At 35.5% G+C, this 15979-nt stretch overlaps 1 protein-coding gene across 1 annotated transcript in view; it reads right to left on the reverse strand.

Moving 5' to 3' along the window:
• DOCK8 (dedicator of cytokinesis 8) overlaps nt 1–15979 on the reverse strand; it is a 324685-nt gene that overhangs the window by 247759 nt on the left and 60947 nt on the right. Inside the window, 1 exon segment of the mRNA XM_074280659.1 lies at nt 4215–4317. Within this exon segment, the coding sequence (XP_074136760.1) occupies nt 4215–4317 (103 nt within the window).

The following is a 15979-nucleotide window of genomic DNA, read 5'->3' on the forward strand; positions in this document are numbered from 1 at the left end:
AAATAGTCCTTGCTCTTTGGGAGCTTACAATCTATTAGGGGAGGCAACATGTAAACAAACAGATACAAAGTAAGACACACACACACACACACACACACACACACACACAAAAAAAAAACACATATACACACACACCTTGGAAATTAAGCACCTTGGAATTAAGTTGCTAAAGGTTTCTTCTAAGAGGTAGGAGTATAATTGGGATTTAAGGGAAGCCAGGGAGATCATTAATCAGAATGGAGAAGAGGGAGCATTCCAGGAATGAGGGAAAGCCAGAATAAATGCCCAGAGTAGAAAGATGGAGTGTCTCACTTGTTTGTAGCATAGCTGGGAGACCAGTGTCCCTAATATGTGGGGGGAGTAAGGTGAAAGAAGTTTGGAAAGACAGGAGGGGAAACAGCATTTTGTATTTGATCTTGAAGTCAATAAAAAGCCACGTGCCAAGGGGAAGGGGTGCCATGACTATAGTATAGGAAGATCACTAGTGGTTGAATGGATGGACTGAAATAGAGAGAGATATGAGGCAGGCAAATCTACCATAAGGCTACTGCAATAGTCTAATCATGAGGTAATGAGGGCAATGCCAGAAAAAAGGAAGATGTATTTAAGAGATGTAGCAAAGGTGAAATCAGTATGTGTGGCCAACAGCTTGGAAATAGGGGTCAAAGTGAGAGATAATATGGATTCCAGAGTGACTCCCAGGTTGTGAGCCTTAAGGATTGGGAGGATGGTTTTGTCCTCTACATTAAAAGGAAAGGGAGGAAGGGGATAAGATTTAAGGAGAAATATAATGAGTTTTGTTATATTTAGCTTACAACGTCACCTAAAAATCCAGTTTTAAATGTCTGAAAGGCAGTTAGAGATGAGAGATTGAAGGTTTGCAAAGAAATTTTGGCAGGAAAGATATATTTGAAACCATCAACAACAAGGAAGTTCAGAAATGCAGAGGGTTTTGGGGAAAGATAATCAGTTCAGTTTTGGACAAAGTGGTTTGAGAGATCTATAATAAATAATCTGGAATTAAAAAAGAAGTTAGAGCTGTATAAATTGATCTGAAGATAATTAGCATAGAGATGATAGTTGAATTCAAGGGAGTGAATGAAATTGTCAAATGAAATAATATAGGGATAGCTGGGTGGTTCAGTGTATAGAGCACCAGCCCTAGAGTCAAGAAGGCCTGAGTTCAGATCTAGCTTCAGACACTTACTGCCTGTGTGACTTTGACCAAGTTCCAATAGCATCAAAAAAAAAAAAAAAAATCAAAATATTATATAAAAGGAAAAGAAGAGATTTTGGGAAAAGTCCTGGAGATTATCTCTTTCTAGCAAGTATAACTTAGTGCTGGAAGAAGATCTAGTAAGAGAGGCTAAGAAGGAAGATGGGGGGAGAAATAGAATAGTTAAAGATCATAAAAAATGGAGAAGGGGTAACAGGAAGAATGACTGACATGTCAAAGGTTTTAGAAAGGTCAAATAATATAAGAACTGAAAAAAAAGGATGTTATGTTTAGCATTTAAAAGATTATTGGTAATTTCAGAGAGGAGTTTTCAGTTGAATAAGGAAGTTAGAAACTAGGCTGTAGCAAATTAAGAGCAGGAGGGAAGAATATAGAATCACTGATTATAGTGGGTATTTTTTTTTCCCTGAGGCAATTGGGGTTGTGACTCGCCCAGGGTCACACAGCTAGGAAGTGTTAAGTGTCTGAGGCCACATTTGAACTCAGGTCCTCCTGACTTCAGACCTGGTGCTCTATCCACTGCACCCTGGGTAGGTATTTTCAAGGAGCTTAGTCACAAAATGGAGAAGAGATATGGTGCAATAGCTAGCAGGAATGGATAGATCAACTGAGAGTATTTTTTTTTTCCTTTTTCTGAGCTGGGGTTAATGACTTGCCCAGGGTCACACAGCTAGGAAGTGTTAAGTGTCTGAGATCATATTTGAACTTAGGTCCTCCTGAATTCAAGGCTGGTGCTCTATCCACTGCCCCACCTAGCTGCCCCTGAGTGTTTTTTTTAGGATAGGGAAGATAAGTGCATGACTAACAGATAGTGAAGAGACAAAAAGATTAAAGATAAATAAGAGGATGATGATGAATCCAGGATAGAATGAGATCAATAGAATGAGATCACTTGTGCAAGTAGAGGTAACTGGTAAAGGATATATTTGGACAAATTTGTGGTTTTCTTTAGCTCCATTAAGCAGCATAGGGGTTAAAGATATTTTGGTTTATTAGAAAAGATTGTCACTCATTTCTGAATGCTCTCATTAAAACTTTTAGTTCAGAAACAAATAGGGAAAATAAAAAAGAAAATGCAGGCATGCCTCAAGTTTTGTTTTGTTTTCTTTTTCAATTTTGGATTTGATTCCCATCTTATGTGCAGACGAGTGGAGATTGAGAACTGCAGGCTTGAGCAATCCCAGATCCCTATGTTCACTCTTTCTTCCCTTCACCTACTTTCCTGCCTTTTGCAAACCAACTTTCAGAAATAGAGACTTTTAAAAATTTTTAAAAATACAATAAAATATAGATTGGTGTGCTGCCAAAGTGATCAGTTTTCTGAGAAATCAGTTCTCCTACTTGCTTTTCAGTACTACTCATTTCATTAAAAATAAAATAGTAAAATTAAATCATCTTAGTGAACCAATGGCAAATCACTCCAATAAAACATAATTTGGAAAGATACTTAGTGAAAGATGGGTAAATTGTGACAGGAGACAAAATAGTGTAGGAACAAGGTAAAGGATAGTGGGAGTGATGCAAGGCTGAGGCAACATGATAAAGCATGATTTTTTAAAAATGATAGTGTTTTATACATTGTCCTCTTCTCTTGCATTCTCTGCTCCAGCCAGTGGCCTGGGGAAGAAAGTCAAAAGATTATAGATCTCAGTGAAGATGAAAAGGAGTAAGTATTGCAAGGCAGAGAGAGAGGGGAAATATTAACATTGTGATCAGGTAACAGAATTTCAGAGTTCATGAATATAGAAGTGATACATTTGTGAATGCTGAGAGTTTGAAAACTATGATCTCTGTGTGGGGTGGAGGAATGTCTTAGAAAATGACTAAATTCAATAACTGTGAGGCTGGTGTATCTATTGCTATTGTTCAGAACTTTACTACTCTTCATGACCCCATCTGGGATTTTCTTGACAAAGATACTGGAGTGATTTGCCATTTCCTTCTCAAGCTCATTTTACAGATGAGGAAACTAAGGCAATCAGAGTTAAGTGACTTTCCTAGGGTCATTTGAACTCATGAAAAAGAGTCTTCCTGATTCCAGACCTAATACTGACCACTGCATCATACAGCTGCCCTAGTATATTTGTGGGAGTATGAATATAAATACTGAAATCCCATAGGAGTAATTGGCAGCATTATAATAGGAAGAGACTGTGGCTTTTCTGGTATTGGCAAGTGTAGTTAAACTTTTTCTCCTTCCCTGCACTAGTAGAAAACATATTCAATGGTAAAAAACCTTTCCTGAGAGAGAAAGCAAGATTGGTCCCAGGTCTTGTAGCTTAGGAGTATGGTACATTTAAAAATATAGACTGCTCATAAGTCAGGGATTCCCTGAAATTGGGTAGCTGGTCATTTTCTTTCTTAAATTTTTTTAATTATATTTATTTATAACTTTTTTTCACAGTATATATGCATGAGTAATTTTTTTTATAATATTATCCCTTGTATTCATTTTTCCAAATTATCCCCTCCCTCCCTTTGATGACAGGCAATCCCATACATTTTACATATGTTACAATATAACCTAGATACAATATATGTGTGTAAATACCATTTTCTTGTTGCACATTAAATATTAGATTCTGAAGGTATAAGTAACCTGGGTAGATAGACAGTAGTGCTAACAATTTACATTCACTTCCCAGTGTTCCTTCTCTGGGTGTAGTTGTTTCTGTCCATCATTGATCAACTGGAAGTGAGTTGGATCTTCTTTATGTTGAAGATATCCACTTCCATCAGAATACATCTTCATATAGCACTGAAGTGTACAGCAATCTTCTGGTTCTATTCATTTCACTCAGCATCAGTTGATGTAAGTCTCTCCAAGCCTCTCTGTATTCCTCCTGCTGGTCATTTCTTACAGACCAATAATATTCCATAACCTTCATATACCATAATTTACCCAACCATTCTCCAATTGATGGACATCCATTCATCTTAGCTGGTCATTTTCTAAAGAAAAAGAATTTTTACTTACTAGTTGAAGAGAGGGGAAGCCAGAAATGCTTATATGTCGGTTGTAGACTTGCCCGAGGTTTGGTGGGAGAGTAAATTGCTTTCTTATTTCAGCTGAAGAATACCTTTGATGGGGAAAAAGGAGAATATTAATGAAATAGATGCTTTTAGAAATAATCCCACTGATGAATAATCACAATTATTATCATAATAACAGCTGATATTGTGTAGCTCTTTACAATGCTCTCATTTAAGATTCACGAGAACCTTTTGAGGTAAATCTTATGAACTCTAATTTGCATTTCAAAGATGAAGAAATAGGCCATCTTGCACATAGGCATAATATTTGTAAATATCAAATTTAGGATTCAAATGTAGGTTTGAGTCCAAGTCTTTCTGCACATTGCTTCAAATACTTTAAAGAATCTGTACCTTAAATGAGGGAATAGATAGTATTTATATGGTACTTTAACATTTGCAAACAGCTTTACGTATCTTATCTCTTTTGAGTCTCATAACAGCTGCATAAAGTAGGTGCTCTTATCATCCCTATAGACAGATATGGAAACTAAGGCACAAAGCAGTTAAGTGATTTCCTGAGGATCATCTATGAGTTTAAGGTAATATTTAGGCCCTATTCTTCCTGACCCTTAGTCTAGCTGCCTAGATGAATAGATTTTTAATGTTATAATAGAAATATTCATTTCATAGGAAGATCATGGATCTAGACCTGGAAGTAAGAATGTACTAGATCCAGTTCAATCTCAAGAGAACTAATTGTTTAATTTTCAAGGTGAGCATTTACATCTCAGAAATCAGCAAAATCTATAAAGCAGGGCTTGATTTATTGTTTTGCTGATTGTCTAGACTAGTGATGGAGAAAATGTTAATAATGTAGTGTATATAGTTCCTCCTTTTCCTCCTTCTCCTTCCCCACTTCATTTTCCTTCTCCTTCTTCATTATCTTCTTCTCCTCCTTCTCCTTCATCTTCTTTTCTTCTATTCCTTCTCCTTCTCTTCTTTTCTCCTTCTCCTTCTCTTTCTTCTTTTTTAGATATCCAGTTGTTAAAAATTTACTATTATACTACTAGGGTCTTCAGAAGCTACTGAGTCCAAGCCCTTCATTTTTCTGATGGAGAAACAGAAGCCCAGGGAATTTAAATGACTTGCCTAAGATGATGAATAGAGCAAGATGGGGGAGGGAAGAGAGTGTGGGAAGAGCCTTTTATAAATATCTTATTTGATCCTCACATCAATCTTGAGCTAGTTTGAAGAAACTGAGGCAAACAAGGCAGAATTGTGTGAACATGCAGCTCTTCCTACTATAAAACAAGTCATTTTCCCATTGTATCATGTAATTCTAACACCATCATCATCATAGATAACACTCATCTACTATATTCAATACTTCATAATTATTATTTCATTTAACTCTTACAATAGCCCTTTCAAGGTAGATGCTATTTATTATCTCCATTTTACAGATGAGGAAACTGAAATTAAGTCACTTGCTCAGAGTCACCCAGCTGATTGAGTTTTTAAGCCTGAATTTGAACTTCAGTTTGGACTCTAAGCCTAGATATAAATGCTATATTTACTTTTAGGTGTCAGGGTCCCTGTGACCAACTTTCTTAAATGAAAGTCAACAGATTAGGAGGAAGGGGCTCATGAACCAAACAACAGGGTTTTTAGATCTGCCTCTGATTCTCTGAGCCATTTGAGAAGATCAGGGAGGTTAGTCAGTCACTGTTAGGTAAAGTACCTAAAACAGACTTTGATCATTTCTACAGAAACTATCCATCTTCTTCTTACCATGTTTCCAGAATCAGTTAATAACAAACATTTATTAAGTACTTACTATGGACAAAGCAGCACATAGTACTAGGGATACACAGTATAGCTAAAACCCTGACTTTAGGGAGCATATATTTGAATAGGGAAGAAAATATGTAAATAACTAGGTACATATGCTATATAAAGTGGATAGAAGGTAAAATCAGAGAAGTCATCAGTAGTTGGGAGAACTGAGAAAAGCCTCTTCCTTCTGCAGAAGGTGGCACCTGCACCAACCGCAGATACTGAGACCATTCCAGTCCTAATTACACAGGAGTTAAGACAAGGAGGACCAGGCCAACAACTCACTAACAAATCTAGTTGCAGCACCTCAGCTTTATTATTTTAAATCTTGTTTAGCTGATGAGAAAAGCCTTGTACCAAATCTAAATTATGTAAAATTTTCTTTTCATTCCCCTTTCCCTAAAGTACCTGAGCTCTGTGCCTTGGTTTCCTGTCTGAAATATGGCTAATCTCTACCTCTTTTCCCCCTAAGTATTTGAACTCTTTGCCTTGGTTTTCTGTTTATCATATGGTCAGTTTCTACTCTCACTAGTATCCTAACCATAGCCTAGGGAATGAAGTTTTCTTTGCCTTGAAATCTCAGTTTTTTGGGCTGATTTACTACTTCTAGACTTTCCTAATCTCTGCTTGATGCTGCAAGACTCCTATCCTAAGGCCAAACTTCAGCCCACTCCCATCCCCATCCCCACCCCACCAAGATTACTACTAGTCCCTACTGCCTACCTAGTGGAGCTATTTGCTGATCTATACACCTGCTCCAAGCCATCAGGTCTGTCTGACCTCAGGTCCCTATCATCCCATACCTTAAACATTCTGGTACTGACAGAGCCCAAGTTATGACAGTTTATACAGGAAACATATATTCAAGTATTTAGAATTCCAGAATTCCAACATGGAATGTGGCAGAAATGCATTTCTTTCACTGCCCATACCTGTATTCCCACTCCAAAGCTATGACAGGGCTCATAGGTAAGAAAGGGGGTAATAAGAAATTTTAATGAATGGGGAAAGGGAGCAGATTTGTGTGGCAAATAAGGGGGTGAGGATCAGTGAGTCTTACATTAGCCAAGGCATAAGGTTATCCTCCTCTCCTGGTCCATGTTGATTCCCCTCTTCTCTCTCCCGTTTTCCCTTTTGTCATACCTCACAGCCAGCACTGGTGACTGATGCTAGAGAAACCCTTTTGAGATTTCCTGGGAGGTGACAGAATGGATTATCCCTTTCTATACTCTGTCCTCCTTTCCTCTCCTTGAGTCTCCCCCCTTTCTTTCCTTATCTCCCTGTAGCTGCCTCAGCTGCAGGCCAAGACAGATGGAATGCTATCCATTGAGGAGTAGAATGGGCTCTGAGGAAAGGACACTCATTCTTCTATTTCCCCCCTTCCCTGTTACCTCTAGCTGTAAGGCCTTGAAAAATAGAGAGAAAAAGAGAAGGGGGTGTATGCAGGTAAGAAAAATTGCAACAAGGGCATCTCCTTTGCTTTCTCTCCCCATTCTTCATGCTAATGCCTATTTCCTATAAAAGAAGATAGTTTGGTGACCTCCTATAAAAGGAGAGAGTTTATGTCACCTAAAAGAAATTTAGGATTTCTTCATTCACAACAATCTCCCTATCTTGGACCAAGATGAGAAGGACCAAAAGATAGAGAGACCAGTTCAGGCTTTGCATTTGCTAGAGCCAAAGGAATTCCTTCTGGGGAAATAAGAGAGAAGGGAAAGGGGAATAGTTTATATGAGGAACATGAGGGGAAAGTTCTGTACAACTCATCTGGAATAGAGACTCATAATTAAAAGACAAGTGACTTAAGTGACTTGCCAGGGTCACATATCTACTAAGTGTGTAAGACCAAATTTGAACTCAAGTCTTCCTGACTCAGGCTCAATTCTCTTTCCATTGTACCACCTAGCTGTAAATACTCATCCACCTATCTGTATAAGTATATATACACATTTTACACTATATAGATATAGATATAGATATCCAAACAAGTTTCTGATCAAAAGACCTGCAACGTGGCTGTTGGCTATTCATACAACCAGTCTATAAGCTTCTCAAGAATAAGAATTGTTTCTGTCTTTGTATCCCTAGTACCTCACAGACCTTACTTTTTACTACATACAAGACTTTTAATAAAAGTATTGTAGTACTTGTCTTGCTCATAAAAAAATCTGAAAAAATAATAATTTCTAATACTATATGATGATCAATTCTAATGGACGTGGCTCTCTTCAACAATGAGATGAACCAAATCACTTCCATTTGTTCAATAATGAATAGAAACAACTACACCCAGTGAAAGAACTCTGGGAAATGAATGTGAACCACTACATAGCATTTCCAATCCCTCTGTTTTTGTCTGCTTGCATTTTTTATTTCCTTCTCAGGTTAATTTTATATTATTTCAAAGTCCAATTCTTCTTGTGCAGCAAAATAATTGTATGGATATGCATACATATATTGTATTTAACATATACTTTAACATATTTAACATGTATTGGTCTACCTGCCATCTGGAGGAAGAGGTAGGGGAAGGAGGGAAAAAGTTGGAATAGAAGGTTTTGCAAGGGTCAATGCTGAAAAATTATCCATGCATATATCTTGTAAATAGAAAAATAAAAATCATTTCTATAGATAAATATACTCAGACACTTGTGTGAAAAGTCTTGTATATAAAGCTTATTTTTTTCTATTCATTTCCATTTTAAAATGGTTCAAATATCGATTCCTCCATTAACAAGCTGTGTGATCTTACACAATTCCTATAACCTTTCTTATTTTCACACAATGGTTTGTCTTTCTTAATTTTACAGAGTTTTCATGATGATAAATTAGATAACATATGGATAACATACTTTTAAAAGCATATGAAGAAAGAAATGAGCAGAATCAAGAGATTCTTGATCAACATTGTTTTAAGAACAACTTTGAGTGAATGTTATTAACTACAAAGGACATATGAAAGGAGACACTATCTGCATCTAGAGAAAGAACTTATAAATAGAACTATGTATAGAATGATTTTACACACACACACACACACACACACACACACACACACATGCACAAACCTATTTATATCTAATGGTAGCCATGTGTAGGGCAAGCAAAGGAGAAAAAAAAAGGAAAAAATGCAGAAATTTACATGACTTTATTATATATGTATTTAAAAGAAATATGCAATAGATTTGAAATTTCATGTGCAATGATCTCTTTTATTATTTGTTGTTTTTTTTTCCCCCCTGAGACTGGGGTTAAGTGACTTGCCCAGGGTCACATAGCTAGGAAGTGTTAAGTGTCTGAGACCATCTTTAAACTCAGGTCCTCCTGAATTTAGGGCTGGTGCTCTATCCACTGAGCCACCTAACTGCCCCTCTTTTATTATTTGTTAAGGAAAAGCTTGTTTTATTCCATAAATCAAAAATAAAAAAAAATTTTAAAGTATATAATTTATCAGTAAATTGGTGAAGAATTCTTTATTTGACAAGAACTGCTAGGAAAACTGGAAAATAATTCAGCAGAAATTAGCTTTAGACTAGCATCTTACACTATATTGCAAAATAATCTCAAGATGAATACATGATAATTCAGGGGGAAGTTGAAGTGATGTAAAAAATAAAAAAGAGATATCAATAAATTTTTATTTTAAAAGAAATAATGTATTTGAAGAATAGAGAGAAACATGTATAAACATACCTTAAAAACCAATACACACAATTACTACATCCTTTCTATTTTTTTTTTTTTTTGCTTTTATTATTTTTTGTGTGTGCTCAGGGTCACACAACTAATAAATTGCTAAGTGTCTGTTTATAGCTTTGAACTTCAGACTCCAGGGCTGGTGCTTTATACAAATGTACACTTGTCAAAAAGATTATTTTATGGAGAACTCATATAGAGCAAGTGCTCACAGGGTGATCAGAAAAAGTGATACAAGGACATCCTCAAGTTCTTAAAGAGAGAACTTTAGAATTGATTGTATCTCATGGGACACTCTGGCACAAGATCACCCAGCCCAGCATGCCTTCATCAGAAAAGGTTCTGTGCTCTCTGAGCAAAACAGAATTGAATTAGTTCAGAAGAAAAGCAAGATGAACAAAGTTATAGAAGCTACCCCACATGTTCATAGGGACTATTTGTGTCCGACCTGTGACAGAGCATTCTCAGCTCATATTGGTCTGATCAGCCAAAGTTGGACACTCTATAACTCAATTCTAACACAGTGATGTCTTTTGATCCTCTTTGAGAATGAAAGACAAGAACCAATCAACAGACAATGAGTATAATCATGTAAATGGGAAGAATAAATAAAAATCAAAACCCATAGTTCTGATAATATAACAACCACTTCTGGACCAGAAGAGAAAGGAGAATCAATCTTAACCCTCTCTTTCTTTGTAAAGGTGGGGAACTAGGAATGTTAAATAGTGTATAATTTGATAGATTAAGCTGATGTGGGGTTAGTTTTGCTGAACTGCTTTTTTCTTTTTCTTTTTATCTGTTGTTATAAGAGATGACTATGGAGATAAGGGAAGGATACATGAGAGAGACAGAGAACAGAGATAGTTTCCTCATGTGAAGAATGAAGGGTAGAGTGGTCTAGAGAGCCACTAAATCTCTAAAGTTAATACTAATTCAAGTTAATGCTAAATCAAGAATTCTATTAATCTCTGACAACAGGTTTTCTAAATCTTAGTTCTACTACTCTAACATTTGGACAGTAATTTTCTCTACCACACAAGAATAACAAAATGAAGTGAAAAAACTACTACAATGAATGTAGGAAAACCTGGATTCTTGGACCCAGCTCTGCTACTGGTTAACTATGTGACTTTAGAAATCAAGTGTCTTCTCATGACCTCATTTTCTTAAATTATAAAATAAGGGGAATGGGTCAAAAGATTTTAGGATCATATTGAGTCAGAATGGACCTCAGAGCTCAAGCTCTTCATTTTATAAATGAAGAAGTGAAGATCCATAGTTGCCCAAGGTCTCACAACCAGTAAATAGTAGAGTTGGGATTTGATCTCTGGGGTCTTCTATAATTCTAAAATTCTCTGATGTTGAAATCAAGGAATTTAAGAGTCAAGAGTGACAGTGTAAAGGGGCTGACATTCTGAATGTTCTATTTAGAACATAATAACATTGAGAAGTTACCCTAGGGTTTTCATCACAATTATGAAATAGGGATGCTTTCTAAAATGATTTTGAAGAGAGAGAGGGGAAAGAGAGTTCCAGGGATTGAAGTACCTCAAAGATTGGTATGTAGTGTTAAGTGTGGGTCCATGCCTAATACTAATTTCCAGTTTCACCAGCAGTTTTTGTCAAATAATGAATTCTTATCCCAAAAGTTGGGATCTTTGGGTTTGTCAAACACTAGATTGCTATTTTTATTCACTATCTTGTCCTCTGAACCTAACCTATTCCACTGATCAACTAGTCTATTTCTTAGCCAATACCAAATGGTTTTAGTGACTGCTGCTTTATAATATAGTTCTAGATCAGGTACAGCTAGTCCACCTTCATTTGATTTTTTTTTTTCATTAATTTCCTTGAAATTCTCGACCTTCCATATGAATTTTGTTGTTATTTTTTCTAGGTCATTAAAATAGTTTCTTGGGAGTCTGATTGGTATAGCACTAAATAAATAGATTAGTTTAGGGAGTACTGTCATCTTGATTATATTTGCTCGGCCTATCCAAGAGCACTTAATATTTTTCCAATTATTTAAATCTGACTTTATTTTTGTGGCAAGTGTTTTGTAATTTTGCTCATATAATTCCTGACTTTCATTTGGTAGATATATTCCCAAATATTTTATACTATCTACAGTTATTTTTAATGGAATTTCTCTTTGTATCTCTTGCTGTTGGATTGTGTTGGTAAAGTATAAAAATGCTGAGGATTTATGTGGATTTATTTTGTATCCTGCAACTTTGCTAAAGTTCTGGATTATTTCTAATAGCTTTTTAGCAGAGTCTTTGGGGTTCTCTAATTATAGCATTATATCATCTGCAAAGAGTGAGGTTTTATAATTTTAAAAGAACGTTTTCCTATTCTCATCCTCAGAAGGACCATAAATGTATAACTTTTTTTTTTTTAGAAATCTTTGATTCAACATGTGCAAACAGGACGACAGAGAGCAATTAGTACATTATTTTTTTAAATGAAATCCATGTTTCTTCCTTAGACAAAAATTCAAAATACCTTTTTCTTTAGAAATTTTTCAGAATTATGAAAAATACATTTTAGGTTATTAAATGTTATATAGAAAAGTGCCCTCCTTGAGGGTAAATACTACAGTTTTGTTTTGTCTTTTAACTTTACCACTTTATATAGTGCCTTCTGACTTTTTTGGGGGAAGTTGGAGGTACCTCTGAAACAAGGGGTTTCATGGGGGAAGAGAGGAACTTCTATTTTGAAAACTCCCTAAAAGTACAGAATGGCATTCAAAGATGATTTACTGTCCTGAACAGTTGCTCAGGGCATTGAACGGGAAAGTGACTTGTCCAAAGTTCCAAACCTAGCATATTTCAAAGGTAGCATTTAACACAGCCCTTCCTAGCTTCAAGGCCAGTCTGCCATCTCCTAAATCACAGTATATCCTGTTTTGCACATAGCAAGAATTTTGTAAATGTTTGGTGAAAAGAAACCCTAAGTGTTTTTTAGCTTATGATATTTTTGTGAATTTATGTCTCCTAATCCTAATCTTATATTCAAAAGCATCAGCTCTTTTCTTTATACTAAGTTTAAAAACCTTTCCAGTCTCAGGGCAAAAATAGGCAAAGGGAAGTGAGAAAACTCAGGATATTGCAACAAGTTGAGAACTTTTACCCAAGTGATAGGACATATTGCGTAGTGAAACAGACTGAGGGCTCTTGTATATCATGACTTGCTATTTGCTCATGAATCTATGGATAAAGTTGGATAATTATATGGTGAATTTAATAATAATAATATTGATAAAGTTATTGTGATATAACTGGTAGTTAGGGCTCTTGCACATTATTTTCTATTTGCTCCTGAATCAATGGATAACATTAGATAATTATATGGCTAATTTAATAGTAATAATAATGAAAAGGAAAAAGGGAAAGGGAAAAGAAGGGGGAAAAGGAAAAGAAGTTATTGTGGTATAATTAGGACTGAGGGCTCTTATATATCATGAATTGTTTTTTGCTTATGAATCTATAGGTAAAGATGGACAATTATATGGTGAATATTATAATAATAATAGCTAACATGTATGTTCTTTAAGGTTTAAAAAGTATGTGACATTCCTTACCTCACTTCATCTTCTCTGCCACCTGGTTGACTCTATCCATTTTAGAGACAAGAAACTGAGTTAAAATGAGATGATTCAGATCAGTTCCAATAATCTTGTGATAAAGAGCCATTTACTCCCATAGAGAGGACTGTGGGAACTGAGTATGGACCATAATATAGCATTTTCACTCTTTCTGTTGTTATTTGCTTGCATTTTGTTTTCTTTCTCAGTTTTTTCCTTCTTGATCTGATTTTTCTTGTGCAGCAAGACAACTGCATAAATATGTATACATATATTTGGATTTAACATATTTTAATATATTTAACAAGTATTGGATTACCTGCCATCTAGGGAAGGGGGTAGGGGAAAGGAGGGGAAAATTTGGAACACAAGGTTTTGCAAAGATTAATGTTAAAAAATTACCTATGCATATGTTTTGTAAATAAAAAGCTTTAATAAAAAAGAAACTAAGTTACTTGCCCACAGTCACAATGTCTGATGTAGAATATAGAAGCTCCTCTCAAAACTATACTTTTTGTTCTTTATTGAACTTTCTTAATATTTGATACACTGCTCCTTACTGATCACATAGAAATATCTTTCTAATATTTCTTAGCAATGGTGAAAATAATGTCCAAGGCACTATGCATCTGTGAAAATATGGTAAAAATGATAAAATCTGTTCTATAACTCCACATAAGAGAAGATGTTTTGTTACTGGAAACCTTTTCAATTAGTTACAATTAAGTACAAGGAGCGATTAAAGTACAAATGCAGGTTAGTGCCATTTACATGGTGTGGTGTCTTTCACAAATGATTCTGGTAAGGTAATTTTCTGATTCACTAAGGCAGCCTTATGGGTTGGATTATAAATAATATTTAATGCACAATCTCAATCATTTCCACTTGGACATTTCATTTAACTGAACATTTCTAATAACTAGTAATTAATTTTCATGACCTTTAAATTTTTTTTGGTTATATTTTAAATTTTGAAATGTCTCCCTTCCTTCCCTAACTGGAGGTTACCATTTGACACAGATAAATATATGTGTGTGTGTGTGTAGGTGTACTGTGCATGTGCATATATATGTACATGTATATGTATGTAAAATCATACTGTGCATACTTATAATTAGTTCCTTTTCTGGATGCAGATAGCATCTTCCTTCATATGTCTTTTGCAGTTGATTTGAGTATTTATAATGTTCAGAATAACATTCAGCCATGGTTGAACAATTGTTGGGCATGTCCTCAATTTCCAATTCTTTGCCAACCCAAAAATTTAGAATACATAGTTTCTTTTCCTTTTTGTCTTGATCATCTTGGTAAACGGACCTAATAGTGCTATTGCTGGGTCAAAGGGTATATAATTTTTCGGGAATAATTTCAAGTTCTTAAGTATTTAAAAATTGTCTTCATTTCTGGTGTAGTCATTATGAAGAGGGGATCCTGGAACTCTGAAAATGCTTGAAGGAGAAAATCTCCTTCAACTCTGCCTCAATAAGGGACACTGCCCCAAGTCTTTTTCCTTTAAGTGCTTGAGGGGGGAATGAAGAAGGAACCCCAAAACTATGAAAAATCCTTAAAGGAGAAAACTTTCTTCAACTCTGCCTCAGTGAGGGGACTCCACCCCAAGCACAGTTTCTTCTTTGTTATCTGGGTGGGGAAGGCTCAGTCTCGAAACCCAATGAATTCAATTCAAATTCTAACCCTGAACGGAATTTACCTGGGACTCCACCCATAACCCCTCTTCAGCTTGTAGACAAAATCCCTTATCATAAAAGAGCCAGACTGGAGCCCTCTCTTTGCAGAGGGTCTAAACATACCAGAACCATGCCTGGCACCCCAAGGACTCTCTACCCACTGGAATGTTTCCCAGTGTCCTCCTCTCTTTATCCTTACCTATTTCCTTAACTAGACTTTAACCTTACTTCCAATCCCCATAATAAACCTCTTTTATCAATCTTGGTTTTCGGGGTCTGTAAATTCCTTTACAAAGAACTGCTTGCGCCACCACTAGACCTCATTTTCATTTAGGGACCCCAAATCTAAACGTCATCAATTATACATACAGATAGATAGATGGAAAGATAGATTAAAAAAAAAAAACTTTCAGTAGTTCTTCCTTTCTGATAGCTTAAAGTTTAAACATTTTTGTTTAGCTTTCAAATCTACCATAATATGGCCCCACTTCAAAGCCCATGATTTCCCAACTATAACTTCCATTCCAGTCTTTTTTTTAAGCAAATAAACCCATTTATCCAAGTTGATAGCAAAACAGAAATCAGAAGTATATACGTGAGAATATAATACCAGACAATATAAAGTGAAATAGTTCTCTGAATGGGAGCAATATAATTCACTTCAAGAGACTTAGATCTTGTCCAAAGAGAAATTCCCTGAAGGTTCTAATGAAGACTTAAGTCTTGTCTATAAAACTACACTACTTTTCTGCTTTCTTTAGCACAATAAAGGATATTTATGGAATGCTTTATAGTTTGTGGTCATTTAATCAGTCAATCCACAAACATTTATTAATAAGTACTTATTATATGTGAAGTGATAGAGATACAATATGTACATATATAGGTATATATAAGATATATACAAAGCAGACCACAAAATGGTCTGTGAGAGAAAATAATTAGTAGCTGGGGATGAAG

Source organism: Sminthopsis crassicaudata, chromosome 1 (genome assembly GCF_048593235.1).
Source record: "Sminthopsis crassicaudata isolate SCR6 chromosome 1, ASM4859323v1, whole genome shotgun sequence".
NCBI lineage: Eukaryota > Metazoa > Chordata > Mammalia > Dasyuromorphia > Dasyuridae > Sminthopsis > Sminthopsis crassicaudata.